Below are 16,892 nucleotides of genomic sequence, written 5' to 3'. Positions count from 1 at the left end.
TGGCGCTTTATCATAACAGTATGACCACATGGATTTTTTTCTGTAAAATTTATAGTGGAAAAATAAGCAAATAAAAATTAGTTCAGTAGACTTGGTGAACGATACATGTATAAAGTAAGAGGTGAGCAGTCATTAGATGATCTATAGCCTTACGATGGTGTCACACGCCCTTAATCCTTGCGCTCAGAACGCAAAGGCAAGTGGGTCTCTGAGTTTGAGGCTGGCCTGGTCTACAGAGTGTTTAGCCAGTGCTACACAGAGAAACCTTGTCCAGAAAAACCAAAATGAAAAAAAAAAACATCCATAGAAGTATATTTAACATCGTGGAATAGTATAGTAACGTAAACATTGTCAGAAGGAAACTAAAAGGGTTATGTTTTGAAAAAATAAAGACCCTCCAAAAATTCAATAAGGAAGTTTAAAAAAGATACTTGTTTTCTTCTTTTGATTATTTTAATTATAATTAGTATGTAGTATGTTGTTAAAATAAGTAAAGGTTATCAAAGGGGAGTACGTTTTATTTATTGTTTCCAAAAGTCGTCTACTGACCAAGAATCACAGAAAACAGGCGTGCTTCATGGGATTTTCTGCCCAGCAGTCCCTACCCATCTTTCTCCATCCCGGACTCCCTACTGGCTGTGTGTCCTTTCCTCGTTGCTAAGCAGATATGCTGAGTTTTCGGTTTGGGTAGACCAAGGAAGGCTCAAATAGAGATGAAACATTACAAAAACGCTAAACAGGGAAAAATATTTCAGCTGACAATTGTTAGCATGGCTCAGATTCAGGGGTGGGAAATGTCAGCTTCAAAGGAAAGTTCATTTCCCCAAACTCCAAACGGCTGTTCAAATATCCAGAAAAGAGCTTAACCTGGACTTACAGGAGGATTTCCGGCAGTTAGATAAAAACCATCATTCTTCAGGAAGTTCTGAGACCAGTTTCCCTCTGGCAAAAGGAGTCCTTTCCCTTACCCTTGGCAAATGGACATATGGCTGCCTGTGGTGTCTCTTCACATATAAAAGTACCCTCTGGCCCCCAGGCTCCTTCAGTGGCACAGGTTAGCATCTTGGCCCTTCTTACCTCTCCCCTGCCAAAACTCCCTCCAGCTGGCACTGGGCTGCCCACTCCAGGCTAGGTGCTGTTTTCATTATTGTTTTCAAGCTTACTCCTGTGGCATCTACTGAGCACAGCTGGATCCACACCTCCTTCATATAAACTGAGCTAACACGTGCCATTTCTTCCTACGACTCTCATATCTCAGTTAGATAGCATAGTTCTTATAATGTACCTTCTTTTATATAATATTAGAAATGGAACAAATTTAATATAAATGGGAGCAAAGCATGCTGCAGTTTAAGCAATTTAGTTTTTATACTAGGTACTGAAGACAGGATAGGTAGGATTTCTTGCTTTAAAAGCTCCCCCACCCCAGGCATCACCTTTTATGACACCATGACTTTTAAGGTTTTTTTTTTTTTTTTTTTTGAGACTGGGTTTCTCTGTGTAGCTCTGGCTGTCCTGGAACTAGCTCTTGTAGACCAGGCTGGCCTCGAACTCACAGAGATCCGCCTGCCTCTCCCTGCCGAGTTTTAAGGTTCTTACCTACATGGGAGCATATTGTCTTTTTACTAGACGATAACTTTCTGGAGGGCAGACGCCGACCGTATTTCCTTTCTGGCCATCCCTTCATACATACAACATAGAGGCTGCACAGCTGAGTGACCACCTACGGCTCGGGCACAGCTCTGCTCTGCTAACTAACCCAGAGCTGAAGAATGGGAAACGGGAAAACTGTTCCTATGCCATGGCCCCAGAATGGCAATAAGAATGCTATGGTTTCCATCCCACATTTTACAGTACTGTGTTTATATTTATACTGCCAACACCTGTAGAGCCAGCACCAAGGGGCCCAATGAAGGTGAGTGCAAGCACCCGTTCCTCTGAATATAGGTGCTGCCTGGAAGACACTTGTGAGAGCTGGTTGGTCAGATGCAGCCTAGAGAGGAAGCCACTGGAGCCTAACAGATTCAGCCAGGCAGTCCTACTGTTACTAGCCCATGGAGTCCTCTTCCCAAAATCTGTCAAAGGCAAGAACCAAATCAGCCGTAGAAGCAAACGGGAAACCGGCAACTAAGTGGGAAACGATAATGCCCTCTCCAAGGATCTGCTGGGCTCCTACTGATGGCTCCTTTAAGGACCTCATTGCCTCTCATCTAAAGGCCTCAGGGCTGCCTAGTACCAGCACAGTTGACGACGCCCCTGTGCTAACTGCTAAAGGCCCAGAGGCACTAGTTCTCATTAGTGTCTCATGCATTTATCTTTAAAAACATTGCTGTAACAATTTGCAGGTTTTCATCCAACCTACTGTCAGCATTTCATGTTAAATGCAGTAGATCCTGGTCCCCTTGCAAAAATGAAACTAACCCACCCCAGTCTGTCTGGCCCCATCCTCACAACCAAGTTGCATTTTCTCAGAGTTTGGATACTTCAGATGTGCGTGGAACTGTGTAGCTTCATCTTTTTGTAAACGGCTCATTTTTTTTTAACACGCTAGCTTCAACCATGTTGCTGTATAAGACTAGATTTCCTCATTGAGAGTATCGGTTACTGTTGTAGTGGTGACACAACAAGAAGCAGGTAGGGAGAAAAGTTTTACTGTGGCTAACGGCTCACAGTGGGGAAGGCAGGCGCTGAGAGCATGACAGCTGCTCGCAAAAGCGGAGGACAAACAGGAAGTGGGCGTGCCCATAAGCCCGTAAGGCCCTCCCCTAGTGACTACTTCCTCCAGTAAGGCCCTACCTGTTGGGGACAGCACCATCTGGTGGGGACCAAGTGTTCAAACACAGGAGCCTATGGGGGAACAGTTCACATCCAAACCCGTGGTGGGTTGAAAGAAAATGTCCTCCAAAGGGAGTGGCACTATCAGGAGGTGTGGTCTTATTGGATGAAGTCACTCTGGGGGCGGGCTTTGAGGTCTCTTTTGCTCAAGCTTCCCTCAGTGTGACAGTGGACTCCCTGCCTGCAAGATGAAGGACTCTCAGCTACTACAGCAAACATCTGCCAGCATGCTCCCCACCATGACGATAACAGAAACTAAGTGAGCCACCCCAATTACATGTTTTCCTTATGAGAGTTGCCATGGCAATGGTGTCTCTTCACAGCAATAAAAACCCTAAGTAAGACAAAACCACAGCAAGGCTGAAGAAATTCTAGGGCACAAAGTAGCACATTTCCTTAACACAATCTTCCAATGTGGACATCTAGGGGGCTTCAGTATCTTGACTGTCTGAATAGTACTGTAACAAACATGGTGTGCGATTATTCCTTTAAGATTCATTTGAATTCTTTTTGATAAGCCCACAGGTTTGTTAGATTCTGTGATGATTCCTTTTTTAATCTTTTGGGGACCAATCATAATGTTCTCATGGCATACCAACTTACAGCTACTGTAAGAGTTACATGCGACTTGTTTTTCTGAGCGTGGTCATCAATGCAAGTGGTTTCTCATCATGGTCTTGATCATTGCTCTGGTGTTGGATCATCTTTTCTTATGCTTGTCCATCCTCTGTGTTTCCTCTTTGTGTCTTTTAACAAACCATAATCAAGACCTTCTATCTAGAACTTTGAGTTGCCTTGGGACTTTGGATACACCAGAACACAGTTTCTCCCTTCCAGCATTTTATGTGAAGGAAAAGAGGAGTATGTTTGAAAATGAAGGTGAACATTTAGAGTTCCTGCTATCTGCTTTCTCGCCCCAGGTGAGTTTTTATAATAAATGACAAGGAACCCCTGTTTACTGTTGTGAAGATGCTATGTTCGCTTCAGCAGGGGGCAATGTTTCAAACCAATACAGGAGACAGGGCAAAGACTGTCTGTAGATGTCTATCCATGGAAATGCCAACTAGAACAGTTATTCAAACCCTAAACTACACTCTAAGAGCCAAGAGCAGGTCAGAGGTCACTGTGCCTGCTTCTGAAGTAAGAAAAAAGGCAATGAACAGAGAGCTTTGACTTTGTCAACTATGTCAACTGGGAGAGGGATGGATGGAGGGAGGGAGGGAGGGAGGGAGAAGGTTTCTATTTCCATCTAAATCCTGATGCACACAAGTGAGCTTCAATGACAACGTTTCCACCTGTGTTCTTGTCTTCTGGGCCCTTACTGGAAGCACATAGTATGCTCTGCTGACCGAGTTGCAGGTTTTTTGAGCCTAAATCTTCCAGATTTCCCCAATTCTTTGCACAAACTAGTGTGAAAGACTATCCATGTCTTTAGCTAGGTGCATAGTCCACAGACACAGCAATGACCATCTTCAGTACAAAGTTTCTAGTGATTGCCCTTGTAAGCCCCCTGAGCTCTCTCACACACTGTGCTTTTTCTGAGGAGTGACAATATTGTGTCTGCTCACTCACCTCGTAGCTCTGCTCTCTCCCTGTCAGCATCCTGTGTTCACCGGCTTCGCAGATCTCTGCAGCCTCCTCGTGCTCATTCCAGAGCCAGCGGTTTCCTGAGGCACCTCACGACTATCCTCTAAGGACTCGTCTGACTGTTCTGCTCATTAGTTCCTCTCGTCTCAAGACTCCGCGTGATCCTCATTTGTGTTGTCCTAAAAGTTTTTGTCCACTCTTTGTGGTTATTCTCAGCCTTCAAATCTCTGCACTAAGAACCTAGGCTACAAGCAACAGCAACCACACAAAGGCCCTGCCCTCAAGTAATTTGAATGCCCTGAAGTGGACGGGTCACGGTTATGCTGAGAGAGAAGGGGGTAACTGGAGCTCAGACACTGAGATCACTTCTGCGTGGTAGACTTGGAGAAACGGTTCATGGAGGAGCAGCCTTTGCTCAGGTCCTCAAGGAAGGAGGAGGAAAAGCGTTCAGGAAAGGCTTTTCTAAGGTGAGATAGCCTATGCTAACCGTGGGGTGGGGAGACGGAGAACAGTGGTAAGTGCTTTAGTGCAGCCAACACAGCTATGCGGTAGGAGTGTAGAGGTCAAGAGATAAGCGTGTGCATGCATGTGTGTGTGTGTGAGTGTGTGTGCGTGTGTGTGTGTATGTGAGTGAGTGTATGTATGCATGTGTGAGTGTGTGTATGTGTGTGTGAGTATGTGTGTGTAAGTATGTGTATGTGTGTAAGTATGTGTATGTGTGTGAGTGTGTGTATGTGTATGTGTGTGGAAGTGTGTGTATGTGTGTGAGTGTGTGTATGTGTACGAGTGTGTGCGTATGTGTGAGTATGTGTGTGTATATGTGTATGTGTGTGAGTGTGTGTATGTGTATGTGTGTAAGTGTATGTGTGTGTAAGTGTGTGTATGTATGTGAGTGTGTATGTGTGTGAGTGTGTATGTGTATGTGTGTGGAAGTGTGTGTATGTGTGTGAGTGTGTGTATGTATGTGTGTAAGTGTATGTGTGTGAGTGTGTGTATGTGTGTGAGTGTGTGTATGTGTGTGAGTGTGTGTATGTGTGTGAGTGTGTGTATGTGTATGTGTGTGGAAGTGTGTGTATGTGTGTGAGTGTGTGTATGTGTGTGAGTGTGTGTATGTGTGTGTAAGTGTGTGTATGTGTGTGAGTGTGTGTATGTGTGTAAGTGTGTGTATGTGTGTGAGTGTGTGTATGTGTGTGGAAGTGTGTGTATGTGTGTGAGTGTGTATATGTGAGTGTGTGTATGTGTGTAAGTGTGTGTATGTGTGTGAGTGTGTGTATGTGTGTGGAAGTGTGTGTATGTGTGTAAGTGTGTGTATGTGTGTGAGTGTGTGTATGTGTGTGAGTGTGTGTGTTTGTTACAAATGGGAAGACAGCTGGAGAGCCTGTAGGAACAATCAGACCTGTAATGTCAGTTTTTATAGAGAGGCCCAGGGGCTAAAGATTGAAATCAGATACCATGGCAAGATTGGTGGTCTTCTCACTCTTAAAATATTTCCAATGGATTTTAGATTTTAAAATGCAGTTTACCACCAGGAAAGCAGGACTAGGAAGAACACGCTCCATTTCAGAACATTGCCCAGAGAAGTAATACAGTGTGCAGGTTCAGTGGGGGCATGATTCAATGTTCTTCCTATACATTCCTCAGAGAGGCTTTTCTTTACCAGAGAAATGGGCTGTTTCCCTCATCTCTGCACTAGGACAGACAAGGCAGAGAAATGACTTTCTTCTCACGACTGGAGCAGCGGGAGCCCGGTTACTCAAGGTGCATGTAACACCAGCAGGGTCCCCACTGGCTCAGGATGTAGGAATGGTCAACGGTGAGGTCCAGGAAGTGAGGACAGGCCGTTTCTCAGTCTTCACAAGACCAAGCATCTATTTTGAGTTGCGTGCTTGGCTCTGACCTAACCCAGGCAGCAATGTGTGATTCCAATTCCTGAATCCCTATTTTTCTAGTTCTTTCCCCAGCCCATGTCATGGTGAACAGCAACTCAAAGATAGTATTTCAATGACCAGCATCATAATGCTCCTTTTTTTGTTTTTTGTTTTTTCTATGCAGAGTTTCTCCGTGTAACCCTGACTGTCCTGGAACTCGCTCTGTAGACCAGGCTGGCCTTGAACTCAGAGATCCGCCTGCCTCTGCCTCCCGAGTGCTGTGATTAAAGGTGTGCGCCACCACTGCTCGACAGTACTGTGGTGTTTTTAAGGAAACAAATTTAGTAGTAACATTTCTTCAGTAGTGAGCGCTACTTAAATTTTTTCTTACATCTTTGATACAATGCAGTTTGATCATATTCATCGCAATTCTTGCCCTTAACTACTCCCGAATCTACCCCCATCCCTACACCTCCAGCTTCATCTCCTTTTCAAAATTTAATAGTCGATCAACTCCAATTTGTGCTATCTGTATAGGTATGGGACAATCCATCAGAGTGTGGTTAGCCTATCAGGAGCCACACCCTTAGAGAAAACTGTCCCCCTACCCCCCAGAAACCATCAGCTGTCCACAGCTGCTCAGGTGGGGGCTCACAAGTCCCTTCCCATTCCATGCTGGAATGTCAACTGCTGTGATACTGTGCAGCCAGCCAGTCCTTCCCTGCTCTGTGCCAGCCCCATCCCCGAGCCCTAGGGAGGGTGAGATGAGATGTCCCATTTGTGGCCGAGCACTCCTTGGTCTCTTTTCTCTGCACTTTGAGAACAACTAGTTTTTCCTCTAGAGTCATGCAGGCAACTCTCTCAGCAGCCACTAAGAGCCTCCTCCCCGTCTTCAACATCCTTTTCCTGCCTCTTAGACTTCAGAAAGCAAGGGGGAAGGAACACTGCCCCCTCACTTGCCTTAGCCACTTGAGTTTAGCATTGAAGACTTCACATTGTGGAGCGTACACAGCCAAGTCCCCACTAGCTTGACTGTACACAACTCCTCATTTTTCTTTTCTTATCACTGGGGATTTAGACCAGAGCTTCACAATACTAGGCATATGCTTAAGCATATCCCTAAGTTTCCCAGGCTGGACATGAACTCACTCTGTGTGTAGCCCAGGAAAGCCTTGAACTTGTGACTCTTCTGCCTTAGCCTCCTAAGTAGCTGGGGTTACTGGCCTGCCGTGGATTTTGATAATAATGATCGCCGATATTAGTTTTCAGCATTTGAGGCCAGTTTTGTCAAATCCACCAACTCTTCTCCTGGGTCTAGTGCAAGTGTCTGTGGGTGACCACTCAGCATCAGAAGTCAGAAAGCCCTTAGATCATGATGAGGCTACCATTTTTTAAATGTGCGTCACATGAAGAGTCATGAAGATTAGTTATGTGTGTGTAGACCACATCACCTTCAATTCCATTCTCTATGCCTTAAATCACCTTGAATGTAGGAGGTGCTTCCTAGAGCCGAGGCGTCAAACTGAGCCCACAGGGCTAGAATCCAGGGCAACGTCCAGTCACTCTCTCCATAGCCCTGTCTTTCTCTTAGGAGCTTGAGCGAGGTGGCACAGGCCCCTCCTTTGTCCTGACAGAGGCTCAGCTGCTGGCTCCTGGGCTAGGTGTCCCCAGTGACAGCCTCATGACCCTATTACGTTGAACACTCCTGCCTTAACTTTGGTTTCCCTGACTCTTCACAGTGGTGACACATTTAAAACTTTTTCCCCTTTTTTGGTAGACATCTTCAAGAATGACTGTGGCAGGGTATATACATACATGTGTGTGTGTGTAGATATTTCTATCAGTATAAATAACTAGCAGGCCAATAACATAATTAGCGAATGTCATCATCTTCCTTGTTAAATCTAAATCATTCCTGGATGGTAATTAGCAAGATCGTTAAGAATCAGGAAGTATGTTTCAGAAAAAAGTCAGAGAACTAGCTTCAAAGAATATGGTGGTGAGATGCTTAGCCAAGGCTGCAGCAGTGTGAACAGGGCAGAGTCAAACCAGCGTTGAGACGTAATTCATGTGGGTCATACCTACATGGCCAACCGTGGGGAGTGAGTGGGAGCTTTAGTTGCTGCTAACAAGTCAAACCGACATTTCAAAGTCCCAGTCCAATCAGAGTGAGGTGGTGGCCACAGCCCTGTAGAACGTGTGCCAGTGGGCATGAAGACTGCTCTAGGCAAGCATTTGTGCCCCCACCCCAAGTCACAAGGCTGCTACTTACATCTTGTTTATTTCTGTGGAGCATACCTTTTCTTTCATTAAGAATTTTTACCAAGTGTTAGACTTGAGAATATTTGTTTAGGAACTAGAATACTGTCTGGATGCAATCTTGTGACTGGTTCACAAGTAGGGTTTTTTAAGAAAAACATTTCCTACTAAACATGGCTCATCAGAGAGTATGGAGGAAAAAAGTTCTGAATATCTGGCTGGTGCTAACTGCCACAAAGCAGGCTGGGAAATACCCATGATGCCTGGTGGAATTCAGAATCCTTAAGGTCTGAGGGTCTTCTAAGTGGCACATTCTATCTAGTATAGAAAGGGTTGCATTTATGCATTTGGTTTAAGAAGTCTAAATAGGTATCCGGGAGGCCCAAGTGTCTATGGGGCAGAACTCAGCTGGCACAGGCTCTTTTGAAAACCCTGCATGCATTTCTTCCTATGAGGGGCATACTAGACTGGTCCCCCTAGAATGCCATGCATCTCTGACTCTCATGAACCCTTAATTGTAGCCTTCTTACCTACAAGGTCTCAATTACAAATGTTCACTAGAATTCTAGCAGCAATTAGACAAGCTACTATGAAAGAATGCATTATACATCAGTTAAAATACATATGCAAACCAAGGATCATTAGAGAAAGATAATATTCATGCAGATTTTACAAACCGTGTCTTTAGGGTGGCCCAATAAGTAGAAATATGGGGACCCATGCTTGTCACTTTTCATGCACATGGAGAGACTGGAAGGTACCATTCCTAAAGGGAGGGGAGGAACAGCCTAGGACCAATCATTAGAATTAACAGAACCAGTGACAAAGACATTATTACTGTTAGAGTCAAGATTGCTTAGTATGTTTAGAGCAGTTGAATAAAAATTATCTAGGTAGTAAGAATAAAAACTTTAAGTAAAACGAACCCTATCAGGCATGCAGCAAGTGAAATCAGTGAAAGACAGAGATATATGTATATTTCAAAAGTAGACTCTTCGTTATATTTCTCAAAATATCGAGGGCATCCTGAGGTGCTTTTAGGGAGGCACAAATACGAATAAAATTTGAGCTGGCAATGCCAGAAACCTTACAATTTTTTTCTCATAATAATGGGTGTCTCAGTGATAGTAGCTGTCATTTGAGAATCAGTCATAGCAATTGTTTCTAAATTGTAAGAGAGTCTAAGCTGCAGACTCGGAGTTCCCGTGTTCACATTTTAAGTTTCTCTAATGTTCGCATCAGTTCTTATAGTTCTCACCTATAACACTCTGCCTATGTATATTCAAAGTTCACAGCTGACTTGCTGGATGTAATTGTTTTCCAGAAAGAAAATGTAAAGCAGAAAAAACATCGCAGCAGCATCTTGTATTTCCTCCTTGCTGCTCAGGGCTATGGCTGTGCTCTGGAGCCAATCTTTAGGATGCCATGGACGAACCGACAGCCTCTTGGTCTATGTCCGTACGCAGGTGATGGGCCCTAGTCCTATCTACACAGTCACAGACACGAGAAATTCTGGAATATGCAAGTCAATAACCCCCAAGGTCCAAGTGGCCAGGAGAGGCCCTACCATGCCTGCTACTGTGCTCTCTGCTGACACTGCGAGAGATGGGTGTGAACTCACGAAGAGGGTGACATTATCCAAAGAGCTTAATCCGTGGAACTCAGTCGTGTTGCTGTCACGTTGCAGAGTCCCCTCGTGACATTGCCCGCACACACTCGGTTTGCTCCCTACGTGGGATCCGGCTTGCCTGCACAGAATGAGCCAGGACTCCACACTGGTTTCAGACGATGTGATGGGGTGTTTTGTCTAGAGTGCTGTGCTCATGGAAGAAGAAAGAGGGCAGCGGGAGACCCACCTACCACAGTGCGCTAAGTACAGAGAAGAACCTCTCCGTGGTCAGGAAGCCAGTGCCTGACAGTGAATGCCATAAGTGGAAATTAAGTTTCAGGATTTACTAATTGAGTTTGCCATTTAGCCCTGCCAAGAAGCAAGTAATTTCATGTGGAAATGATCAAGCTGCCCCAGTGTCACACAGACAAGGCTCTCGCTGAGTTTCAAGCATGGCCTTTACGCGGCTTGAAAACATCCGTGCTAGCTAGGACACTGCAGGCCCAGAGGTGACACAAGAGGACCAGAGCAGGGGAGGCGTGGCCAGGGGCAGGGGAGGCGTGGCCAGGGGCAGGGCTGCTGTGAAGGCAGAAGTGGGGCCGCAGGGAGAGGCTGGCAGAGCTTTTGCACACTGTGCTAGGTAGGAGCGGTAGTGCATGGTTCATAGTAGCTCGAAAAGCTACTGCCCTGCTAGCCCCAGTGTCGCCTCGAGTTAGAGTGTCCTCCCAAAGAGTGGGGGTTTTCTACAAACACAACCGCGGCTAAGCATGGCCCGAGCCCTGAAACAGTTACTAGCTGTCCAGTGTTGAGAGCTTGTGTTTGTCGCACTCATTCTTTTACTCTCTAAGCAGCACATCGAAAACCATGTGATTCTCAAAGTTTAGGAATTTGCTTACAATTAGACCGTTTAATTTAAGCCCAGAGTAAGGCATTATATGATTTTTGCTCCCAACTGAAGGAATTCAGTTCAAAAGAAACTTTAGGAAGTCTTTAGGCATCAGAGCAAGGGTGAAGGCAGGGTTTGTGAAGAGCAACATCTAGCCTTATGGGGCAGGGCAGAGAAGCAGTTTCCAGGGGTCAGAAGGGCGGGGCAGACGCCATCATGCATTTGTGTCAACCCAGGGAGCATAGAGCACTAAGGGTGAACTCTAATGCCAACAATGGGCTTTGGGTGGTGGTGATGTATAGGTTCATCATGGGTAGCAAAAGGGCCACTGTGACAGGCCGTGTCGCTGTGAGGGAGGCTGTGCCTGTCCAGGGTTAGGAACTATATGGGAGATATCTGTGCCTTTCTCTTTAGTTGTCTATGTGCTTAAATGAACCTGAAACATGATTTCAGGTTAGGGTCGCAGCTCAGTTGGTGGAGTTGTCTAACATACAAAGCTCTGGATTCGATCCCCAAAACTACATACACTGGGTGTGGTGGTACATACTTGTAAACTCAGCATTTGGGAGGTGGAGGCAGAAAGATCATAAGTTCAAGCTTGTTCTTGCCTACACAGTGAGTTCAAGAGCAGCCCGGGATTTGTGAGACATTAAAAGATTAAGTCTAGGGGCTGGAGAGAGATACCAGCAGTTAAGCACTTTGCTTTGCAAGCTTGAAGACCCTTGTTTGGATTCTGACCCTCAGGTGAAAAGCTGGACAGGACTCTGTGGCTCCTGGAACCCCAGCACTGTGGGGAGTGGAGACAGGAATATTTTGGGGGCTTGCGGGCAGTCAGCCTAGATTGAAGTAGACGAGAGACTGTAAGATGAATCAGGACACTGGATATTCTCTCCTCAAACCTGTACCTACACACACAAACATGCTTACCTCTCTCTCACACGTGTGTGCTTATCACATACATACGTGCATGCACAGATGCTTCTCTCTCTTACACACACACTTAACACACCACACACACGCTTAACACCACACACAAACCCATACACAGAGGCTAGGACTCACAGTATTGTGGTTTCAAAATGGCCTCTGGTGGGTTTCTGGGTTGGGGAAACTAGCTGCTCGGAGGTCTGGGGTTTGCTGGCCGTGCACTGGCTGGACCTACCATGAATGTGTCCTTCGGGATTGACTTTGCTTTGAGCACGGCAAAAGCAGGGCTTGGTTGGCAAATTCCCAGAGCAAAGCCTTTTCTGCAGTAGGAGACCAGACAGTGGGTCCAAACAGCTTTGGTGTGTGCAATCAACTTCTTGACCCGTGCAGCTTAGGGGTCAGAAGCTCATTTGTAATCAGCCATCTCAGGCTACCAGCCGTTGTCCCAGGGCTCACAAGCAGAATGGAGACTACACTGACTGACAAGAAGGCAGGAGACAGAAGACACAGTGAGAGGAAAACTTCGTCCCCTTTCATATCTAAGTTTCAATGGCTAAATCTAAGAACAGGGAGTGACCAAGTGGGCCAGAGAGTGTGATGTATGCAGATTCCTCCTTCACAGTGGAGCTGGAAGAGAGAAATCCAGCAATCCCCCCAACATGAAGACCTCTGAATATGCTGGGACACACTTGAGAGAGAGCTCCTGGGTAAAGGAGCTTTGTGCCAAGCCCAGCAAGCTGAGTTTGACCCCACACCACAAGCTGTCCTCTGACATCTACATTTGCATTGAGACACACAAAAGCAGATGTCAGAAACATTGACCAATGGACTCCTTCAGAGTTTCTAGAAGGTTTATGAGGTATGAAAGGGAGGAAACACAGGCACTGTGGATTTCAAAGGCTGTATCACTGCTCTCAAGTGGCGTGTGTGTGTGTGTGTGTGTGTGTGTGTGTGTGTGTGTGTGTGTGTGTTGTGGTGTGTGGTGGGGGTAACCGGGGTGCTGAGGGGTAAATCCAAGGCCTCACACAGGCTATGCAAGTGCTCTCCTATAGCATTAGAACCTTGGACTTTTCTTCCTAACTTTTCATTTTGAGACAAGGTCTCCCGAAATGCTCATGCTGGCCTTGTGCTTGCTTTTATAGCCCTACTGGGCCTTGAACTGGTGATTCTCCTGTCTCAGCCTCCAGAGCAGCTGGGACTATATAGACCAGACCACCAGACCTCTGATTACTCTTGTTACCTTTTCCCTTCTATCAACAAGCACGGGACATCTTAGACCTCCATCTTGGTCTTGCCTGTGTTTTCCACGTCCTGCCTCCAATGTCCCTGCCATGTAAGAAACCTTGTCTGGCGCTGGGGACTTCCTAGGCCCGGTCTGCATCTCCCAGTATTTAGGAGTGTGTACTCAGCTAGCTACGTTTGCACTTGGACTTCCTCGATGGGCTCAGCTCTACGTGGAGGCCAGCACCCTGGAGCGCGCTCTTCAGGGTGGATGCTGGACAGATGGGGTCTCCGCTTTTCTAAGATACCCGTGGGGATTCTTCTCAAAGGCACTTGAGAAAGATGCCCCCTGGCTCACTGGCACTTCCAAATGCATGGATCTGACTTAGGGAAGACGGACTTTTTTGTAGACTTATTTTTTGCAGTGTATGTAGTCTGACGAGTGGGACTTGCAGATGGTACTGGCGTGTCAGTATATCCCAGCAATGGCCTCAAGGCTGCGGCGTGACGCCCTTTCAGCTGCTTCTCCATTTTCCCTTACTCAGCACAAGGTGTTCGTGAGTGATTTGTGGAGGTGCCCGTGGACAAGGAGGATGCGCTCAGCCGTGGATGCCAGAAGAGGAAATGAGATTTCAGGATTTATTACGGAGGCAAACCACCCTTTGCCCGGTGAGAAGGCCGGACTGAGCCCCTGGTGGCTCCCATGAGCAGCCCCGCTGCGGGGCCGGAGGGGAAAGCTATGGTGGCTCCCTTTCCCTTCATCAGGGGCAGATGGGCACACTGGACTCCAGCACCTGGTGACAGCTCTGTGGGCTCCTGACCCGAATGATAGCCACACAGCCATGAATAGCAAATGTAATGGGTCAACTCTTGAAATTCAGAATTCAGATCAGCTCTGGGAGGAGTTCACCCAGACTTGGCAAGACCTTCCTTCAGAGAGAGTGCGGGTTATTAGCGGGACTATTACAAAGGAAACGCTTAGCAGACCAAAGAGGACAAGTGCTCTCCCAGAATGCCTAATGCTCTAGAAGTGCTTATTAAATTCTATGAATAATTAATAAGCCTATTTTAATTCTTTCTTGAGAGCAGATTCTCAGGGGCCTTTTCTTCAGCTGCTACTCTCCTAGAAACAGCCTTTACATGTGTCCTCATGGTTCAGCTGTCGGCTCCCTGAGGGCAGCCCTGAAGCTCACCTCAGCGCCTACAAAGTACCATGCATACAGTAGGTGCTCAGTAAATCTTGAAGTAGTCGAGGAGTGATTAATTAACCATCAATCAATGACACTAATTCCAGGATCTGTCCCACCTACAATATTTGGTAAAGACACACTTCCTGGAGTTCATCTTTGGTTAGGGAGTGAAAGGGATCCTGGGCAAATGACTGAATAAAAGAGTAAGAAGATGTGCTTAGGATGTCTGTCAGTGTGTGTCATGAAGAAGAGTGAGCAAAGGAGCCCCAACTAAAGACCAATTCTGCCCACAGGGTGTTCTGATATGGCTGTCTTAAGTCATCGTAAGTGCAATTACCAGTTAGCGGTAGACTTTAACTTAACCACTATTTAGTGTATTCATTTCTTCAGGGGCAGCTACGGCTCAAGGGGAGACTCTTCTCTCCTTAGAACAGTTTCATTACACCCATAGAATGCACACAACTCCATCTACTGAGGCATGTAATGACTCAAAACCTTCTAAAGACACAACTCACGTTGAGAGTGTAGGGAGAAGTATTATTCAGATAACTGGCTGTCTTTCCCTTCATGTGGACCTTGGGGAGTGCTGGGGGGGAGAATTCTGCTCCATTCCTGCTTGGCCTCCTCAGATCACCAGGTCTCCCGCTGGCATCTGGAAGTACTTCAGTGTTCTCCACATCAAGAGCCGCCCTGTTGTTCTCTGGGAGAGTGAGTACTGCAGCGTGCCCACCCACGCTGAGGGGCGTGTTTGCTTCATTTGGAACAGCAAACACACTTGAGGGAAACACTCCACTTTTGTGTGAAATAGTCTGTAATTTTGTCCTTCCTTCCTTCCTTCCTTCCTTCCTTCCTTCCTTCCTTCCTTCCTTCCTTCCTTCCCTCTTAATCCAATCCAAGGACACTTACATGGACCTGGGCTCTAGCTGGTTGTTTTGGTTTGCAAATTAAGTGTATGTTGACTTTGCACCCAGGCCTTGACTGTTAATGAAGGGCATCTATATTTCAAAGCAGGGAGCTAATTTGTATAATTTATTCCCGGGCAGTTTTACAGCCAGGATGCTTACTTCCCCTCCCCTAACCTCTTCAGGTTTAATCTGAATAGCAGCTACCCAAGCTGCTGCCTGCCTGCTTTGGGTTCACCTTCTCAGCGGGTGGAGGGAAGCGGCTTCATCCCCGCCAGCGCCTGCTCGAGAGGCTTGTCAAGGGACCAGACATTCACACTTTCCACTCAGTTTATAATCAACAAATTCTTACCCCGAGGGCTGCACTTGAAGTGCCTAGCTCCTGAGTTTCTCTTTCAAGGACTTGACTGTAAAAGCAACTTCTTCAACTTTCCAACTCCCTCTGCGTGTTCAGCCATGACCTGTGCGGTGGCGGTGGCACTTGTCGGTATCTGCCTCTGATTTGGCTGAGGGGTGGCCTGGCCGTCAGTCTTATGGTGATCATGGCTGGCTTATTTGCAGTGTGTTTATTCCCTTCCTCAGCTCACTCGGAGTTACACCGATTTTGGTTAATCAATGGTCTGACAGATTGAGCTCGATATCTTTTTTTTTTCCCTTTTCAATTGTACCCGCGTTTATCTCTCTGTCACAGATCAACCTAAGAACTCAGAGCTCTGACTGAGATCCACTTTTCTTTGACAAGTCCCCAAGTCTAGATAAGGGCTCCATTTTGAAGCTGCCCTCAATCCCTAGTTCTGTAAGCAGCAGAGGGCACGGGTGGCTTAAAACCTGGCACCCACAGTTCTCTAATCTTCTCTTTCTCTGTTACCTCCTTCCTAGGCCAGCCTAAGCCCCCAGGGTCCCTGAGAGGTTAAGTTTGCCTCCTTTGGACTTTGATAACTCTCTGTAATGATCTGCTAAGGAGTGTGCTACGTTTAGGATCTGGAAAGGCAGACAAAGGAAGCACACAGGCTTAAATTAATACTTGACAAGAAAAATGTCACTTTCCCATGATTAGGCTATTGCTAAGCAAAGTAGATTATATTCTTGATTCTATCTCTTGGTCAATGCAAGTATTTTCTTATGTTGTTACTCATTGCCGCTATCCTGTTCTCCTATCCTGTTCTCGGGAGCATTTTACTAAAATGCATTCTGGTTTATCTTGAATAAAAAAATATCAGTTTCTGGATGCAGACTGTTCATATTGATGCTGGAGGAACTGTTTCTTGACCATGGACACAGTGTATACTGAGATCATTCACATAGTCACGAATGTAGCCTTGTCTTTGGTCTGCTCTTGATGCGGAGCAGAGTTAACACAGCAAGTCAGGGACCGCTCTGTTCAGAAACGCCTGCTCATGAGGGTGGTCTCTGCTGGGAACGTGGCTGCAAATCATCGCCTCTGCTGATAATATGAGCTTCTGTGAACGCTGAGCGTGCCTCACTTCCCTTAAACGGCTGATACAAATGACTCGACTATACTAAACATCTGCTTTCCTGCCAGGAGTCTAGAATTTCTGAATGTCCTAGGCAGGGGGTGCCAGCATGACTAGCCCCCGTGAAAATCAT

General features: G+C 46.3%; 1 protein-coding gene across 8 annotated transcripts in view; it reads right to left on the bottom strand.

Moving 5' to 3' along the window:
- The window catches only part of Magi2 (membrane associated guanylate kinase, WW and PDZ domain containing 2), a 1,397,005-nt gene that overhangs the window by 32,112 nt on the left and 1,348,001 nt on the right, over positions 1 to 16,892 (bottom strand). For 2 of the 8 annotated variants that reach the window (XM_040735147.1, XM_040735148.1), the window contains one exon: positions 9,227 to 9,315. The exons of the other annotated variants lie outside the window; for them this stretch is intronic. In XM_040735147.1, coding sequence (XP_040591081.1) covers positions 9,227 to 9,315 — 89 coding nt within the window. The remainder of the gene's footprint in view (positions 1 to 9,226; positions 9,316 to 16,892) is intronic. 8 annotated transcript variants of the gene reach the window in all.

This window comes from Mesocricetus auratus, unplaced genomic scaffold (assembly GCF_017639785.1).
Source record: "Mesocricetus auratus isolate SY011 unplaced genomic scaffold, BCM_Maur_2.0 Super-Scaffold_100043, whole genome shotgun sequence".
Taxonomy (NCBI): Eukaryota; Metazoa; Chordata; class Mammalia; order Rodentia; family Cricetidae; genus Mesocricetus; species Mesocricetus auratus.
The sequence above is the reverse complement of the archived record's forward strand: the minus strand, read 5'-3'. Positions and strand labels throughout refer to the sequence as shown.